The sequence below is a fragment of the Anarrhichthys ocellatus genome, unplaced genomic scaffold (assembly GCF_004355925.1).
Source record: "Anarrhichthys ocellatus isolate YVR2014 unplaced genomic scaffold, GSC_Weel_1.0 scaffold23, whole genome shotgun sequence".
NCBI lineage: Eukaryota > Metazoa > Chordata > Actinopteri > Perciformes > Anarhichadidae > Anarrhichthys > Anarrhichthys ocellatus.
The window spans coordinates 188201-205759 of NW_022280053.1; the positions used below are offsets into that span (position 1 = coordinate 188201).

A 17559-nucleotide genomic window follows, 5' to 3' on the forward strand; every position below is an offset into this window, starting at 1 on the left:
AAAGATATATAGAAATAGAAAATGTCCAACAACAAGGGACGGCTTCAATCTATATGAACCTCTGACCTTTTGTTTATTTAAAATATATATATATATATATATATATATATATGTTTAACTTTGAACAAAAACTTAAATAAATACAAACTAAATTAAGAAAAAGCTTTCCACATTAGCTTACTATTGTTCTGAAAGAGGAAGTTCCCTCGGACTACCCACGCGCTGTCACACGAGATTTAAATGAATCACAAACACCAACTGCAGTACTTATGACAACAGCAATGATGCATTTCTTAATACCGTCGTACCTCGATGTTCTTACTCGCCACGTTCTTCACAACAGCAGGAAACAGCTCGGATGCATTCTTCCCTTTGGCAATCAGCTGAAAACAAATCAACCGACAAAACAACTTCATCCAGCTGAGAAAAGACACACACACGCACACGATGCTGTTTTGTAAAAGAATGCGTGTGAATTCCCACGATGCACTCACCCCAACAACCGTTTTCATGGCCTCCAGTTTGAGCGACTCCTTGTTGCTCTCCAACATCTCTTTAAGGTCTTCATTCCTGAGGACAGAAGAAGAAGGTGTAACTCACACTTATCATGGTCAACATTAGCACGCATGCTAAGCACCGCAGACACGACCTAACTAATCAGTTTCAAGAGTAGGAGCTTGAACAACACTGGTGTGAAAGCTCCGTGTGCACAACATCTGTGTCAGCTCCACAGATTACAGGGTCACATTGGCTCCGATAGATCAAACATTGTTATAGGAGCCGAACACTGGCAATGCAGCCAATCAGAAAGCAGGAATGTCATTCCTACCAATGCAACAGCAGCGTCACACCAACTTCTGCTGTTTCCTGCACTCACTTTGACAATGCTCATTCCTTAGCTAATTGTACACAAGTTGTTTGTTCCAAAACACCAAAATCGGGTCAACGTACTTTGGTTTATGACCAAATATCTGCAAAACTAACGGCAGTCCAATCAGCCTCAGCTGTACTTTACATTACGCCGGCAAAACAACAGCATTAACATTGTCATTCTGAGCATGTTTGCATGCTGCCGTTAGCACTTTGCTCAAAACACAGCAGCGTTTAAGTAAAGTTTCACAGAGTAAGGGTTGCTGCAATTGATTGGCCACCGATTGCTATTTGTTCTAAATACAGTTTGATTGTTAGTCTCTATAAAGATCGAGCAGATGGCGCAAAACAGGCGAGACAAATTTCACTACGCACCGCTAAAATGGCTTCACTGGAGTAGTGAGTTGTGTCTCCAGAGTATAATTTAGATAAACATTTATCAACTCATGACACCTTTTGATTTTAATACTTAAATACGGTGTTAGGAAGAGTATAACTATAAATAAATCAATAACGCTACACGATAAATAGAAGGCTTCAAGTAGATTGTACGATTTATTTATACTTATTTAAACTGCTTCAAGCAATACTTTTTGAGATTCGATCTCAGTTTCAAGTAAAATGATTTGCAACAATACAAATCCTTCTGAAACATGATTTTAAAGTTTGTTTTGTCTAAATGTATCTATACGTAAAGCACTAAAGAGACATAGCTTTCTCTTTTTTTAAGGTTTCCTTTTTAAAAGAGAAGCAACATTTAGTATCCAGCTGAGCAACATCATGAGGAACCAACCTGAACTAAGACTTAGAGGTAAACAAAGAGAGTTTACGGTGAGTCCCCATCACAGGGCTGTGGGAGATCTGACTACAGTACCCGGCTTTGAGTGTCTCCTTGGGGCTCCTCTTGGTGTGAGTGAGGGCCTGCTCCTCCTGACTGAGCTCAGTCTTCAGAGTGAGCTGTAAGTTCTCAGCGGACATCAGTGCCGTCCTCATGGCTCCCACCGCCTCCGAGCGGAGACAGAAACCAACATCCATACCGGCTTTCCTCCACAGCAGTCGAAGAAGAAAAAAAAAAAAAAAAACTCCTTCTGTGTGTGTGTTAGCTGTCTAAAGAACAGAGTCCACAAACCCCTCTGGCTGTATCTAAAGTAACTCAGGAGTGGAACAGGTCATTTCTTTCCTTCAGGCTGTGGTCCCTGTCCTCTTGGCTTTTGATTACAGTTCAAAAGCTGTCACTGCTGAGGGAGAAGCAGCGCCGGCTCCACTGGCCTGTCATTCACAGCTCCCTTCCTCTTCTCTTGGGCAAAATAAATAAAAGTCACAAGATGCCCAGTCAGCTCCGCTAATGGCAAGTCATCCTCATGCTTGAGGGTAGTGCCTGCTCTCTCTGTTGTAGTCCACCTTTGTTCTGAAACTACCTGCCGGTCAGATGGTGTTGCTGCTCTTATCTTGCTGTACGTGTAGTTTTTTCCTCTGGAAACACGGATATCTCACCTGCCTCCCGGCTGTGATTGTGACTCTGTGTGACTGTGGTCACTTCCCTCTAGGGGGAAAGAAGGAGGGCCTTATCTACACTGGTGGGTAAACACCGAGCAACTTTTCATCACCTCCGCTGCACAATAATCCACTTTGCCCACGCAGGACTCTGCCAACAGGACGGGCCGACATCAACGATAACAGCACCGGGCTGAATGTCAGGAAACACCCGTTAAGAGGTAAATGTTGCAGAATCAGCTTCCTACCCTTTCTGTGGGAGACTCCGGTCGCTTTCACAAGCTGATAAATACATCACACGATCAATATTTCAACGTGTTTGCAGCCTAATGACAAAGCAGAAGATATATTATTGTTCAAACCTGCACAAACTGATTTTTTTGGAGACACTTGGATGCTACAGAAACAAGCTAAACACAACAGTGACATATTAGCATGAAGTTGATATAGCATACTTGCTAAACACTTCCCATAGACATCCAGTAGACAAAAAGCAGCATTATCATTTATTTGAAGATGTTTTTCTGGCCATCTAACCTCTCTTTTAGCTCGGCTTTTGGTCTCCACCAACTCCAGAAGGAAATATCCGTCTCATAAACTGCTGAATATGTTAAGTTTTTTTTGTTGTTGCAGAAAACAGCTGTCTACCAAAACAACAATGTAAGAGTAGTGAAAACAGCACCAAGTTAGCGATAGCAAACACCTCACTGCATCGTCTCGATCTCTCCACACAACAAAAAGCCAAACGTCTGCATCACTTCAGGTTTTTTTTCCATCACTGCTGAGATTTATTATGACATCATTTACTCACAGCAGTTTCCTAATGAATATTTATCACAAATGTGCCACTTGTGTGTCCATCTCATTTAATGCCACGATGTTATATTTGTGAAAACAAAAATAATTTGATTTCTTGTATTTCAATGCTAATTTTTGGTTTTGAAGATTCTTTACCAATCGTATAAGAACTGTATTTTGTTTCTGCAACTAAATGTGTCCATTAAAGCAGAGTTAGCGTCACTAGATATCACGCGTAACTCTTTAACTCAGGTGAAGGGTGGAGGACAGACGGGCTGCATTGTTGTCAGCAGGTATCTTGGATCTCATCGTGTAGTTTTAACAGACTCACGGTACAACCAGAAACAGCTGGAGACGTCGTTCACAGCTGGATTTTATGAAACTGGTTCACAAGGTTGATCTCCAGAACTTTTTCAATGCGTCTGTGACATTGAACGTGACACCCCAGAAAAACAAAACAGAAAGGCAGACTCCTCTACTGGCCATCGGGAAGAAGTCGCCCATTTTAGCAGCTTTTCCTGTGTTTAAAAAAAACTGTGAATATTTCAGAGTACTTGAATAGTTGTGGAAACAGTGGTTGACAAACTCTTTGCAACTTTTGATAAATTAACACCAGATGCAGCGTCTGAGAAAAGACAACAGGGGCTGATAGTAGAACATGAAATGAGGCGTTTATAAAAGAGAAACTGTGAAACTAAAAAGTGTATGCTTGCTTTATGTCAGAAAGGAATAACTCATACAGATCTCCTAAATCCTCTGAAATAACAGAGAAACTGGAGTTGTGGTTTGGCCGAGCATTGCCAAGAAGCCTGGGAAAATATGCACGTTCTTGTTCAAATATTTGGATCCACCGCTCTGGAAGTTTGTTAAAGTTTGCAGTGATGGTGAGCAGTCAGAAAAAAAGATATCAGAGAAAGTACATGCAGGGACAAGCTTTTCATGGATTATGATACTACAACAAGGTGTTTTCTTAATGGCACACTGCTAAATGTATAATAGAATGTAACAATACAAAACATAAGCAGGGGAATAATGACGTTATATCAAGTCAATCTGCAGCGTTTCAATGAATGTTTTCCAACATCAAACATGAAATACGCCTCATTTCTACAAGGAGGAAGTCTCTCAGGCCAAATTAAACCCAACAACCCTGTCATGAAGATCTAGATCCTAACTTTTAATGCAGCTCAAATGCAACTATTTATACAAGGAAACCACTATATCTCTTTAGTCACAGATGATAAGTCACATGTTTCATGGAGCCAGTCAGAAGAAGCCTTTGAGACTAAAGTGCAGGAATGTTGCCGTGTTCTTCACATGTGACAAACACTCAGGAGGTCCAAATAACAAAAGCCTGATTTGACTGAAGCACAACAGACTCTCCATCCTGAAACACGCTAGCTTTAATAATTAATAAATATGCAACACACAGAAACGCTGAGGAGGACTAAGCTTGTGTGAGGCATTGTGTCGGACAGACAAACAGAAGCATCATTCATGTCCTTATATTTTCAACCCAGTGTGGCCGAGATGCTGGAAAACATCTGACCTCGCCATGCCTGACTGAGTAGATGGTCATGTGAGACAGATTAGGTTCACTTCAGCATAGTCAGCAACATTTTAACACTGACAAAATCCTGCTGCAGAGATCACTCTGAAAAACTAAACCAGGAGCTGCAGCGTGACCTCACACACACGTTTTATTACCAGCATTTCTTGTTAAAATTAACAAATAAAAGCCTGTATATTGTGCTAAAATACTGACGGGGCACTAACAATCTACCCCTGTGGAGCTCATGTGGTGTGTTGCTTTCTATAAACCAGAGGAGCTAAGCTGCATAAAACACTGAGTTTACAGGAAATTACAAAACGCAGAGGATGGCTGCGCTGATGATCGGCTGCCCTCCAGTGGAAGGTTTCTGACATGAAACTCAAAAACATGCTGACAGTCCAGTTTCAGTTTGACACAAGCGAGAAGATTAATTAAACACGGTTCTGACGAGCTAACCGTGACGCGAAGTTAATATAGAAACTATGGAACTTCTTCTCCTCTGAAGTATTTAACAGTTTCAGCTGGAAAACACACACAGAAACGTATGTGGTGTGTTGAGTCCAAAGGGTTTCAAGTGTTTCTAGTAGTTTAAACTCTGGATATGTAAATTTAAGTGGTTTTATTATTGTGTCATGCATACGAGGGCTCGTAAAGCACCATAAATTCATATAAGACAGAGTTAAAGTGCTGCTAAACTAAAATCAATAAATCCTTAAGTTCAAGAAGTTAAATGTTTTAAAGAGGTACAGATTCAACATTGTACTTTGTGGTGCTGCTGAACTATATTGCTTTATACTTAGAGGTGTGTCTAAGATTTAGTTTATCCTCATTTATATGCATATTAAGTGGCTAAAATATTAGAGAAACTTCTCAATATGATGTGACACTGTATTCAAAATGATCATAGTTATCATAGATATCAACCTCTTTCTTCAACAAGAACAGGACCATTATAACCTTCATAAGAGTGTTATTTATTAGTTTTAGCAAGTTGTACTAAATAAACTGGTAGTATATAACATAACACTTTATTTACCTTTATACTGAACTATCTTGTGAATTGTGGCTTTATCTTTATGGGCAAACACAGGGGTGAAATAAAGCAAAACATGTGTCCAAGAAAACATTTAAAATAAGGATATTTGTGTCAGTTGACAACAACAAAGGACAGTTATAACCTTCATAAGAGTATGATGTATTGAAGTAATGTTGTATTAGACTATTAGTTTGAGATAGTTGTACCAAATAAACTGGCAACTGCGAATATAACATAGTTATTTAAGTAACTTTATACTGAAAAGCAAAACATGTCCAATAAAAGATATAAAATAAGGTTATTTTTGTCAGCGTTAACGGTCAGTCGCCATCACTGACTAGCTTGTTGATGATGCTGCTCGGCTTCTTCTGGAAGTCAGCTAACGACACACTAGTCAATACAGAAGTTCTCCGTTACCGTCTAAACTTCACCTCAAATGGACGGAACACGTGCTACGCTGTCTTACTTTTTAAAGTCTGCGCTGAAGAGTCCAAAGGCAGCTCCGGAGGTGCTGGAGGTCTCCAGTCCTTCCACGGCAGCCTCCGCTCCTCCCTGGTCGTTGTACAAGGCGACCGTCGACATACTTTTAAACAAAAAGTGCCCCTGATACGTTAAGTTATCTTCGGCTTTTAAAACTGCGCATGGACGTAAAGAGACGCGAGTGTGGCGTATAAAATTCCTGCAAAAAGCCAAAACTTCTCCGAGATTTCAACCAACTTTTTTTTTCTGCACATACACACAGTACCGGAAGTGTGAGCTGGACAAGTTGGTGTCACATGATAGAACGGGGACATAGATCTAGAGTGGCTAGAAAATAACTGTTTCGGCTAATCCCATACAGCGCCTTGAAACGGACGTCCGTTTATAATATACAGATCTATGCTGGAAACGCCCCCAGAGACTTTGTGTTGCTAGGGCAACAACGGTTCTTATCAGAGAAGACAGAAAGAGAAGAATTTGCGTACCCGTTTTACGTTTTTTACGTAAAAAGTACTCAGTATGCAGAATGACGTTTGCAGCATAATGTATTATATTAAAATTCTGTATAAAGCTCTTAATCTACATTAAAACATCATAAATCATCAAAATACGATTATATGTGGGATTATGAATCGTCTTTCTACAAAGTAATTACATTTATAGAATTAATGTAGTGGAGTAAAAAAAAATACAATATGTAGTTATCAATTGTTATGGAAAAATATATATTTTTAATTTTTTAAATATATTTATAAAATAAAATAAAATAAAAAATGCACCAAAAGTGTTTTTTTTTTTTATGCTGGTGGAAAAAAAGTAAAAATAGAAAAACGTTTTACTTTTTTTCCGTCAACATAAAAAAAAAAAAAAATAATAGAATTATTTTATTTTTATTTCTTTTGGGTGTTTTTATTTTTTTTTTGTGACCTTATTTTTTTTTTTTGCTGGCAGAAATGGGCTTCCATATACTTTCCACCAGCTTAAAAAAATAAAAAATGCACCAACACTTTTGGTGCATCCATCTTTAACCATAACACTGACCAGATGTTTCCAGCTGCTATAGAAAGTCGAAATGATGAGTCATAGAAGCAGCTCTTCATCGATTACCCAACATTTGACATATAAATGGATTGTGAGTACATTGAAGACTTCTTTAAACGTGGCTTTACAACAGATGAAATACTTCAATAGCTTGATGTTTCACATGGATTGTACTGAGCAAACGCACCCTTGAATAGAATTTTAAGCAAGAAGCAGCTCTGGAGTATAAAGAATAAAACCAATGTGGCTGAGGTGAAGACCTTCAATAAACAGCAACTGGGACTTTTTTTTTTCTTTTTCTTTTGCTGGCAGAAAAAAAGTAAAATAATAATAATAATAATAATCATTTATTTTCTTCTTGTTTTCCGCCAGCAAAAGAAAAATGTAAATCTTTTTTTATTTTTCGGGGGTGGATTTTTATTTTTATTTTTTTAGTTACCTTTCTTCTTTTCTTGAGGCTGAAATGCAGCAGAAATGGGCTTCCATAGATTCCATACGGGCGTTACGTTTTAGAAGAATAAAATAATAAATGAATACAATTTAAAAATTTAAAAAGCAGGTGACGTAACTTCCGCCTGGCGTTTCGTTGTATCGCACGTGATCCGCTGCTGGTGACCAATCCCGATAGCATCTCTGGTCACAGTCAACACTTCACCTCCGGACCGTGTCTGTGTGTCTGTCATCTATCTGGCGTCCACCTCAAAGAGAGTCGGGGTTCTGGTGTTTTTGGTGGGGAAGTTTTCTGTAGTTTTGAGACACTACGGAAAGTCAGAATGTCAGATTTCGACAGCAACCCGTTCGCGGACCCGGAGATCGACCACCCGTTCCAGGTATAACGTCAGCTAGCTACGTTAGCCACGTTAGCATTAGCTCGAGCCTTTATTCCACGTTAATAACAACAACGTTACTCCAGCCAAGGAACAAAGTCGGAGACGTATTGTTCTGTGCTGTGATGAAGCTAACGCTACTTGAGTTTAATACTAGTAATGACAGCAGTTAGCAGAAACCCGTAATTCACTTGTTGGTAGGCTTTAGTTACAGTGTTGTCACTTGGTGTTGGTCCACTCTGGTGTGACATAACATGTAACGTGTACCAGTGTGTTAGCTTAGCTTAAAGTCTGTGCTAGCCATCCTGCAGGGTGTTTTATTTAAACCCTTTCAGTTTCAACTTTACACCCTTGTCTTTATACCCTTTATAGACCATTTAAGGGCATCATGCATGTTTGTTAGTTTAACTGCTGTTAAAATAACCCTGTTTTCCTGATTTGATTGGACATTAAATTGATTTTTCTTTAGATTATATTTCTATAATGTACATTCTATATGCAAAGAATGATTCTTGCATAGATGCATTTCACATATGTGATTAAAACAGTAGTTTGGGTCTTTTATCTTTCCAAAACAGAGACATAAATGAGAGCAGAACATGCATGTTTCACACACATGCCTTCGTTATGCTGTTGGCTTTAGTTAGGCGTTGAACTACAGACTGCTAACAGAGTCTTGTCATAGAAAAGGAAATGGAAAGCATGCATCTGATCATGTGCTCTTCAGCCACAGATTGCCTGCTACCCTCTCTAGTTCCTCATCAGGTGTATTAAACATGGACGCTCGGGAAGCAGCTAATTAGCATTTTTATTAGAAAATAATAAACAGATTAAGAATAGAAATAATAATTAGTTGCAGCCCTATTGTTTTCGATGAAAAATGAATGCACTTCATAAGTTACCAGAACTGATTTGTAAAGATTGTCTACATCACCAAACAGAACACGGTATTTATGTTATAAAGGTGTGTGTGTGTGTGTGAGAGAGAGAGTGTGTGTGAGAGTGACGGTGGAAGAAGCTGACGGCACAGTTTGACCGTACAGACGCGCGGAAAGTGAATTATTCATGTCGCTTCATTAACATACTGACATGACTAGTGAACCCCGGCTGCTCTGCCATTTTTCTGCCATTTATTGGCTCCCACTTCTTTATTATTTTTTTGTTGGGTTGCCTGAGGATAAATGGAGCCTTGTTCCCTTCTCTGAGCTATCTTCAATACTTCATGAAGTCATATGGTGCCGTCATGGGCGACATGTGGTGCTAGGATCCCCTCTGGCTTCTTTCCTGCTAAATTTCATCACTCTCAGTCGTGCATCGTTATCTCCGCCAGGAGACTATGTTTTCGGGTTGTGTGTGCATCTCTGTGTCTGTCCACGGCTAATCTCTCACACTGTTGGACCCACCAGCCTAATATTTTTTCTGTGCTCTTATATGACTGAATGCACCGGGACCCTATTGTGGTTGCAGTGATTTTAAACTGTCAACATGTAGCTGCAAGGAGCCGGTGCAGACAGCTGCAGGGATTAAAACCAGAGCGTAGCTGTTGCGTCACGCTCGCGGTCTAGATTCTTGATGAATGCACTGTTCTAGTTCACTCTGTTTTGGCCTATTTCTCTGGATGGAGGCTAATTAATAGAGAAATTAACAACAATAACAACTTTCCTGTCCAGTGATTAGCTCCTCTGCTGGGTGCAGGAGAAGACCTTGTTTTTGAATCTCAGGGTGTATCAAGAATAACTTTACAGCAAAATTATTAGTTAATTGTAAAAACCGTGCGATCTCGTCCCCCATGCTTGATTAGACGGCCCGTTGCACCTGTGCCCCATACGCTTCACCTGCCACACTAACCGACACTGTCAACCGTGATCAACTTGATGTAGGCTGCAAATATAAACAGACGTAGTTAATGGCTCCGATAATGAAGCATAGATATCACATTGTGTCATCGTAGCAGCTTATTTAACATGCGACCGCACAGGAACTGGGTTTCTGACCCAGCAGTGTGTGTTGCACATTGCAGCTTCTCCATCAGATGCAGTGCAGTAGGTGAAGTGTTGGATTAAAGGTCATCAGCTAGTGGGACTTCTGCAGTTTGATTTCCAGCTACATGAGTTTGTGCCTCATTAGGTGACATGAAATCCATTCACATGAAACTAGTTTTCAAACAGGCCGACGTGCAACAGGTGGATCATTTGATTTTTCACCTTTTTGTAACTGTAGATTTCAAGATGAAATCGTGGTGAATATGCATGCGCTTGTTTGGCTGTGCAATAGGGCGACATTAAAGTTTAAACACAACATACCCTGCAATATTCACGACCCTGGTCTGGTGACAAGTTGCAGCCTGTGTGTGATTGCGTGTGTGTGTGTGTGTGTGTGTGTGTGTGTGTGTGTGTTGGGCAGCGGAAGAGACGCTCTCAGAAACTTAAGAGTCAGAGAGAGAGCGAGAGGACTGCAGTGAGACAGGATAAGGACGGCACTGCAGGAAAACGTCAGATTGGATGTTAATCTTGAGCAGCAATTTGAATGAAACTCATGTGTGACTGACGGCCGCTGATGGTAAGCTAACGATAAAAAAGAAACGTGTGATAATGTTGCTTAACTGGTGGAATGTTAGTTTTCAATAGAAGCAGGAGATACTGAACTAGTTTGCTTTAGCCGATCGTGGAAAACACCCCATAAGTAAACGTAGTCTCACTCGTGTGTCACCGTGAAAGAGGCTGAACAATGAAGGGCTTTTCCTGAATGTCTCAGCGTCATCATTGATTTCACTTCGTGTGTTTAAGGTTGTTTGACTTTGCTTTTCTTAAGCCTAAAAGCATCAGACAGTGTTTCAGCAGTGCGCTAGAGGAACTCAAAGTCTCTCTTTTTATTTCTGTCTTCAGCAGCCAGAAGCGTTCGCCTCCCCCTCTACTTCTGAAACTCATGTACTTGGTTATTTATAGACGTCTTCCCATGAAAATTATTGGAATCATCCCGTCTTTGCCGGTATTGAATTATAGGCCTGTTGCATTTTGAATAAAGAGGGTTGTTTGGCCTTCAGCTGACAGAATAATGGAGGGTTTCTACATTATTCTACATTTCCACTGCTGTCCTCGGGGTGAAAACACAAAGATAAACATTTTGAAGAGCGATTCTCATACCAAAAATTTGAGTAATTTACTACTTTTCTATGAAGCTTCGACAGTTTATTGAAAGTGTTCTTGTTCTCTCAGGATCCATCAGTGACACAAGTACGACAGGCGGCTCCTCCGGGGCTGGAGGAGTACAATCCCTTCACAGATGCCAAACCAGTGAGTACTTTAACAACGACTTCATGCATCGAATAGATCTGAACAACATGAACAGGATTCAGAGGATTCATTTAGTTCTAAGAGATCCATCTGACTTTCAAGTGATGCGATGGCCGTGAGAGTTATGTAAAATGATAAATAAGTAAATCACTCCTATCACCATACTGTAGGATTCACACACAAATCTTCACAAGTGTGAGTTTTGTAACTACATTTTGTAATTACAGTAAATAAATTGTCATTTTTTTTCTAATTTTTACTTTTAAATGTATTTTTAATCACAATGAAATAAGTGTTGAAGAATTAAATGAAAACGTTCCTTTTTTTTCATACTTGAATAAAACCCTCAACTAAACTTGATTTTAGCATCATTAATAAAGTCATTTTGAGGCAAACAGTGCGTATACTGTTGCCAGTTACAGCTCTGTTTTTGTATTGTTACTGTTTAAAAGGCCGGCATTACAAGAGACACTCACCAGTTTGAGAAAAGTAACTATGTTTCCTCCATAGACGCCTCCGGGTATGGCGCCCAAGGCCGCGGCGCCCACCATCAACACACAACCCGCCATCATGAAACCCACGGAGGAGCCTCCGGCCTACTCGCAGTCTCGGCCGCAGGTATTACTGACCTCACACAGCCATAAATGCTGCCTTGTTTTTTTTTTCTTCATGCTGGCCGGTCCACTGAGAAGTGACATTTCTACATCGTCACCACGCTGACGTTATTTATTTATTGGTTTGTTTGGTTCATGCCGAGTTTGTGGACAGGAAAGTAGCTCTGCAGGAGACTCCTGCTGTCTGTGTAGCTGCTGAGGGAGACACAGACTCAGAGAGAAACCCAGGCAGCTGGAGGAAACAACTTGTGATGTGATGGTGCATCTCAATTGTCGTCCGGCTCCTGGGAACAAGTTCTTGTGAAGTCTCTCCTGCTGCTGCTGCTGCCGCCCCTGTAGAGAATTGGATTTATTCCAAAAGTAGAATCAGAGAATTACAAATGATCATAGAAAACACACGACACACACTTATGTGTGTACCAGTGTGTTTATATCAAGCAGCAACCTCTAGCTCTAAGGAAGTGACTTTAACTTGCATTCTCTCTACTGTCCACCAGGGGGGCGACTCCTCTGGTTGTATAGAAGTCTATGAGAAAATGACTCTACTTCTCTCTTGATTTATTACCTCAGTAAACATTGTAAACATGAGTTTATGGTCTCAATCTCTCGTTTCAAGTCTTCTTCAATACAGCATGATGTTCATTTCGTAAATTATGGTCCATTTAGAGTCAAACAGACCATAAAGCAGGGGATGCTTTAGGGCGGGGCTACACGGTGATTGACAGGTCTCAACCAGAGACGTATACGGGCGTCTCTACGTCACTCCTCCTCAGTCCAAATATGGTCACTTCCTGTTTACTGGTTGCAAAAAGCCAAGATGGCAACGGACAAAATGCCGAACTCAAGGCTTCAAAACCGCAGTCCACCAAACAATGGGTGACGTCACAACTAGTACATTATGGTCCATTTAGAGTCAAACAGACCATAAAGCAGGGGATGCTTTAGGGCGGGGCTACATGGTGATTGACATATACGTAACTTTACGTCACTCCTCCTCAGTCCAAATATGGTCACCTCTGTTCACTGGTTGCAAAAACCAAGATGGCGATGGCCAAAATGCCGAACTCGAGGCTTCAAAACCGCAGTCCACCAAACAATGGGTGACTAAGTACACGTATTGTCTACAGTCTGTGGTTGACATTTGTTTTATATATACAGTATATATATATATATATGTGTGTGTTTGTGTTTGTGTAGGATCAGTCCGGAGCTGCTGCTGAGCTGTTGAGGAGGCAGGAGGAACTGGAGAAGAAGGCTGCTGAGCTGGACCGCCGGGAGAGAGAAATGCAGTCACTCAGCGCTTCAGGAGGTCAGAATCAGAGAAATGATGTTGTTTCTAAATCCAGGCTCAAAATGACATCAGGTCCAGCACAACTTATTGTGTGACGTAGATGAGAAGATCCGATCTCATGTCTGTACGGTAAACACGAAGCTGGAAGCAAGAGGCGGTTAGCTTAGCTTAGCATAAAGACTGTAAGCAGGGGGAAACAGCTAGCCCGGCACTGTTTTCAAAAGGTTAAAAGAATCTGCCTACCAGCACCTCTAACTGTCGCTAATTAACACACATTGTTGTTTTAATACATACAGAAATGTCATTTCATACCGTGATAACGATGCATTTCAGGATATTACATGTTTTATTGTAATGCAATAAATAGATTGTCTACATGAAATAACCACATGTTCTGTAGACTGTTGTGTGTATTAAAAACAGACAAATGATGAAACATGAACTCACGCTTCTTCTTCTTCTTCTTTGTTTTTTTTATTCCAGGCAAGAAGAACAACTGGCCCCCCCTCCCGGAGAAGTTCCCCGTGGGCCCGTGTTTCTATCACGACATCACAGTGGACATTCCTGTAGAGTTTCAGAAGACGGTGAAGATCATGTACTACCTCTGGATGTGTGAGTGGCTTTTACTTTTATTACTTTTATTAAATATTTCTTATGTTGACCCACAAATATTGAGGACGTCTGCTGCATTGAAAGGAAGTGAATGAACCCAAATATAAAGTGAAGAAGAAGAGCTAAACCAAGATTTGCCCAAAATAATCTGCTTACAAGCATCTAGAGCTGAAATTATTATTATTAATAATAATAATAAGTACCGAGCTGTTTTTTTCTCCTGTGATTTCTTCATCAAAATACTGAATTATTTTGACCAGTGAACCTCCATTAGACCCTCTGAATAAGAGCAACTGCTTCTCCTCCTCTACCACCTAAAAAACATTTACAATGTCCATCTGGGCTTCAGGGAGCGAGCGGCTTCAGGCCCTCAGCGTCCTCATGATGAGGTCACGTGGTGCAGTCATGTGGTCACATGGAGTGACTCGGTCAGATGATTGCTTTAAAGGTTTCTTTAGATGCAGAACTAGAGCAGCAGACGCTTTCTTTTTAGTCTCAGATAAAAGCAAAGAATCTCGCTTTCTGGTGTGTCAACGAGCAGGCTGGTGTCATATTCCACACTGAGATGTAAAAGCCTCACACTCTGTAGGTAGTGCAATGCCTTTAACCACGCAGGCACATGTTAGGACCCCGAGAGCAGACGGTAATAATGAATTATTAAATGAATGGGTTTGTGCACGGCGCTGCATGTTGAAATATTAAGAGTCGGCGTGCAGCAGCGTCGGGACACTGGACTCTGGGAAACAGCCGACTTTACAGGCTCTGACGGAGACAGTGACACCATCCAGCTCATCCACATTAGGGATGAATGAGAATGCATTTTACAACTTATTTTGATTGGTACTGATATACGCACATCTTGTTTTTCCCACGTAATTGCAGACAACATCAAGTCTCCTCCTGTGTTAACGTATATTATGAAAATACAAAATATCTATTTTCTAATAAGCGTACCCGAACTTGTCCAACCCTCGGAAGGTTGCGTCACGTCGGATAAAATATTCATTTCTGTCCGATAAAGAGGACGCGTCGCTGTCACCGTGCATCCCTAATCCAGCTACTTCCTGTCCTCGTGCTTCAGTTCACACGGGGACGCTGCTCGCTAACATGGTGGGCTGCCTGGCCTGGTTCTGTGTGGACGCCACGCGCGGTGTTGACTTCGGCTTGTCCATCCTCTGGTTCATCCTCTTCACGCCTTGTTCCTTCGTCTGCTGGTACAGACCGCTTTATGGAGCATTCAGGTACACAAAAAGTATTTTGACCTCGCACAAACAGATGAAAGACTCCACCGGCGTGTTGTTTACACCCCGTTTGTCTGTTTTCTGTCCTGCAGGATCGACAGCTCGTTCCGGTTCTTTGCTTTCTTCTTCGTGTACATCTGTCAGTTTGGCATCTACGTGCTGCAGTGTATCGGCATCACCAGTTGGGGCACCAGGTGAGAAACCAGGGCGAGGAGGAACACAGCGATGTGTATTTAAATGTTTAGTCGTACCACCTAGAGGAGAAAGCAATGTCATGACATTTAACGTGGTCTTTAATTGCAATGTGTGTTTTAAGAGCTGCAACAATCATCATAATTGATTTATTGTATAAAGCCAAACGCGTGATGGCTCCTGCTTCTTAAATGTGAATATATAACGAGATATATATAATTAGATATATTTGGGCTTTGGAAGAATCTTCTTGGGCTGTAAACAAAAATAGTGATTTGTAGCATTTTTCACGGTTTTATGGACCAAACGTTAAATCGAGAATATAATTGTCTGATTAAATGCAGCGCTAGTGTGTTTTATGACAACATTTCAAGTTCAAACATGGAGCAGGAGTCACTGAAAAGACCAGAACCAACAATGTGTTGGTCTGTCTCTCTGTATTTTCTGACTTCCCAAAAACAAATATGTCAGCTTTTATTTTGAAAAAGCCTCAGTAATTACCTCAAACAGCCGGACACCGTAGCTTTCAGCAAACGTTACTCAAACAGGATTTTTGACAGCAGGACTGAGTCGTGTTTCATTTCCTCCTTGTAATGACTCCTCTGCAGCGGGTGGATCTCAGCTCTGACCGGCCTGAATTGCAGCGTCCCAGTGGGCATCATAATGCTCCTCATCGCTGCCCTCTTTACCGCAGAGGCCGTCCTGTCCCTCATCATGTTCAAAAAGGTAATACAAACAAAAGAGCTGACGTAACAGTAAGGAACAAAAACATTCAGAACTAGCGTCACAAGTCAATCATAAGTCGTCTCTATGGAGTTGATTGTGACGCATCTCTCCTCGCCCTCCTCAGGTCCACGGGATGTACCGGACCACCGGCGCCAGCTTTGCGAAGGCCCAGCAGGAGTTCGCCACGGGCGTCATGTCCAACAAGACAGTCCAGACGGCCGCTGCTACTGCCGCCTCCAGGGCCGCACAAGGGGGCTTCAAGGAGCAGATCTGATTGGCTCAGAGAGCTCACTCATCTCTCCGTCCCACCCTTCCTCCTCCTTCCTCCTCCTCCTCTGCTCACACCCAGCTTCCACTAGAGCCAACTGTCCTGTTTGAACACATGGAGAGCCCCCCCCCACCCTCAGCCTTCTGACAATATCCAGTCAAACGTGATCTCAGTCCACCGCCGTCAACAGTATTCAAACAGGGCGGCGGCTCTCATCACCCACGCTGCACTCCTGCCACTCGACCAGCGTACCCTACTTTATTTTCTGTCTCTCTCTCTCTGTGTGTGTGTGTGTGTGTGTGTGTGTGTGTGTGTGTGCGTGTGTGTGTGTGCGTTTGTGCGTGCGTGCGTCTTCAAATGTCCGTCCTCTGAAGAAGGATTCTAATGTAAGTCCGACTCTTTCCGTCGTCACCTGGGCATTTCCCACTAAAATCCCTCCGCAGCGTTAATGGCTTCCTGTGAGCCTTTTCTCCTGATTCATCAGCCTAATCACCGCTTTCTATTTTTAGATAAATTCATCACCGGACAAGTGGAAGTCACGTCGTACTCTCTAGTTGTCTTGTTAGCGCACGCTTGCTGCTTTCCACGAGCTCATCACGTAACACTGCTGCCCCCCGGTGGAGTGACCATGTACTGCTGAAGATGAATGCTGTGCATTCCAGTTCACTGCCTTTTGCCTTCTACTTTCTTTTATTTTGAAAGCGCGTAGTCTTACTTCCTTAAAGCATCACCCAAAATCTGTTAAGTATATCAAACACCTCATCATCCCAGGAAATGTATTCAAATTGTTCCTGAAAAGATATTCCAATCTAAACAGATATTGAATTAATTCCCGTGAAACTTTGTGCATGTGTTCATGGTCCCCAGAGGATGAATCATGCCGACTTTGGGGATCCCCTGACTTTTCCTTTCAGCGCCTTTCCTCACAACTATTGGCTGTGAAGAAGGCGCGTTAGACGGTTATCGTGGTAAACGCTATACCTGCTTAGCAATAGCATGTTAGCATCGTCGCTGTGAGCATGTCTGCACGCCGACTTTAGCGTTTAGCTCAAAGCACCACCAGCAAAAACAATGACTACAGTAATTCATCGATTGTCAAATTAATTACGCCCCCGAGCATTGTTTGATACACAAAAGATTATTTAGGATTTTGGGGTGAACTGTCACTTTAAAGTTTACTCTCGAGTATTTTTTCCTGTTTGAAATCTTTTGCCCATAACGGTC

At 41.6% G+C, this 17559-nt stretch overlaps 2 protein-coding genes across 3 annotated transcripts in view; one reads left to right on the forward strand and one right to left on the reverse strand.

Annotated features, from left to right (window-relative positions):
* ap3b1a (adaptor related protein complex 3 subunit beta 1a) overlaps positions 1–6512 on the reverse strand; it is a 48304-nt gene extending 41792 nt beyond the window's left edge. Inside the window, exons 1-3 of one of the 2 annotated variants that reach the window (XM_031859925.1) lie at positions 6217–6512; positions 495–570; positions 309–383 (exon numbers count right to left, since the gene is read on the reverse strand). In XM_031859925.1, the coding sequence (XP_031715785.1) occupies positions 309–383; positions 495–570; positions 6217–6332 (267 nt within the window). In that variant the 5' untranslated portion in view covers positions 6333–6512. Of the gene's footprint in view, positions 1–308; positions 384–494; positions 571–1744; positions 6177–6216 lie in introns of those variants that run through there. The other variant, XM_031859924.1, reaches the window with a different exon arrangement.
* Positions 6513–7879: 1367 nt separating this feature from the next.
* Positions 7880–16715, forward strand: LOC116390339 (secretory carrier-associated membrane protein 1). Its single transcript, XM_031859874.1, has 9 exons — positions 7880–8101; positions 11314–11391; positions 11902–12009; positions 13203–13314; positions 13780–13908; positions 14990–15149; positions 15242–15343; positions 15950–16067; positions 16192–16715. Exons 1-9 carry the CDS (start codon positions 8045–8047, stop codon positions 16339–16341), a joined length of 1014 nt encoding a protein of 337 aa, XP_031715734.1. The 5' UTR covers positions 7880–8044; the 3' UTR covers positions 16342–16715.
* Positions 16716–17559: the final 844 nt, after the last annotated feature.

What these genes read in the sequence shown, in the direction of transcription:
- LOC116390339 (XM_031859874.1), top strand. Translation starts at nt 8,045, where the DNA reads ATGTCAGATTTCGACAGCAACCCGTTCGCGGACCCGGAGATCGACCAC. An exon ending in ACTCGCAGTCTCGGCCGCAG is followed by an intron (nt 12,010 to 13,202) that starts GTATTACTGACC and finishes GTGTTTGTGTAG; the next exon opens with GATCAGTCCGGAGCTGCTGC. An exon ending in CCCTCATCATGTTCAAAAAG is followed by an intron (nt 16,068 to 16,191) that starts GTAATACAAACA and finishes CGCCCTCCTCAG; the next exon opens with GTCCACGGGATGTACCGGAC.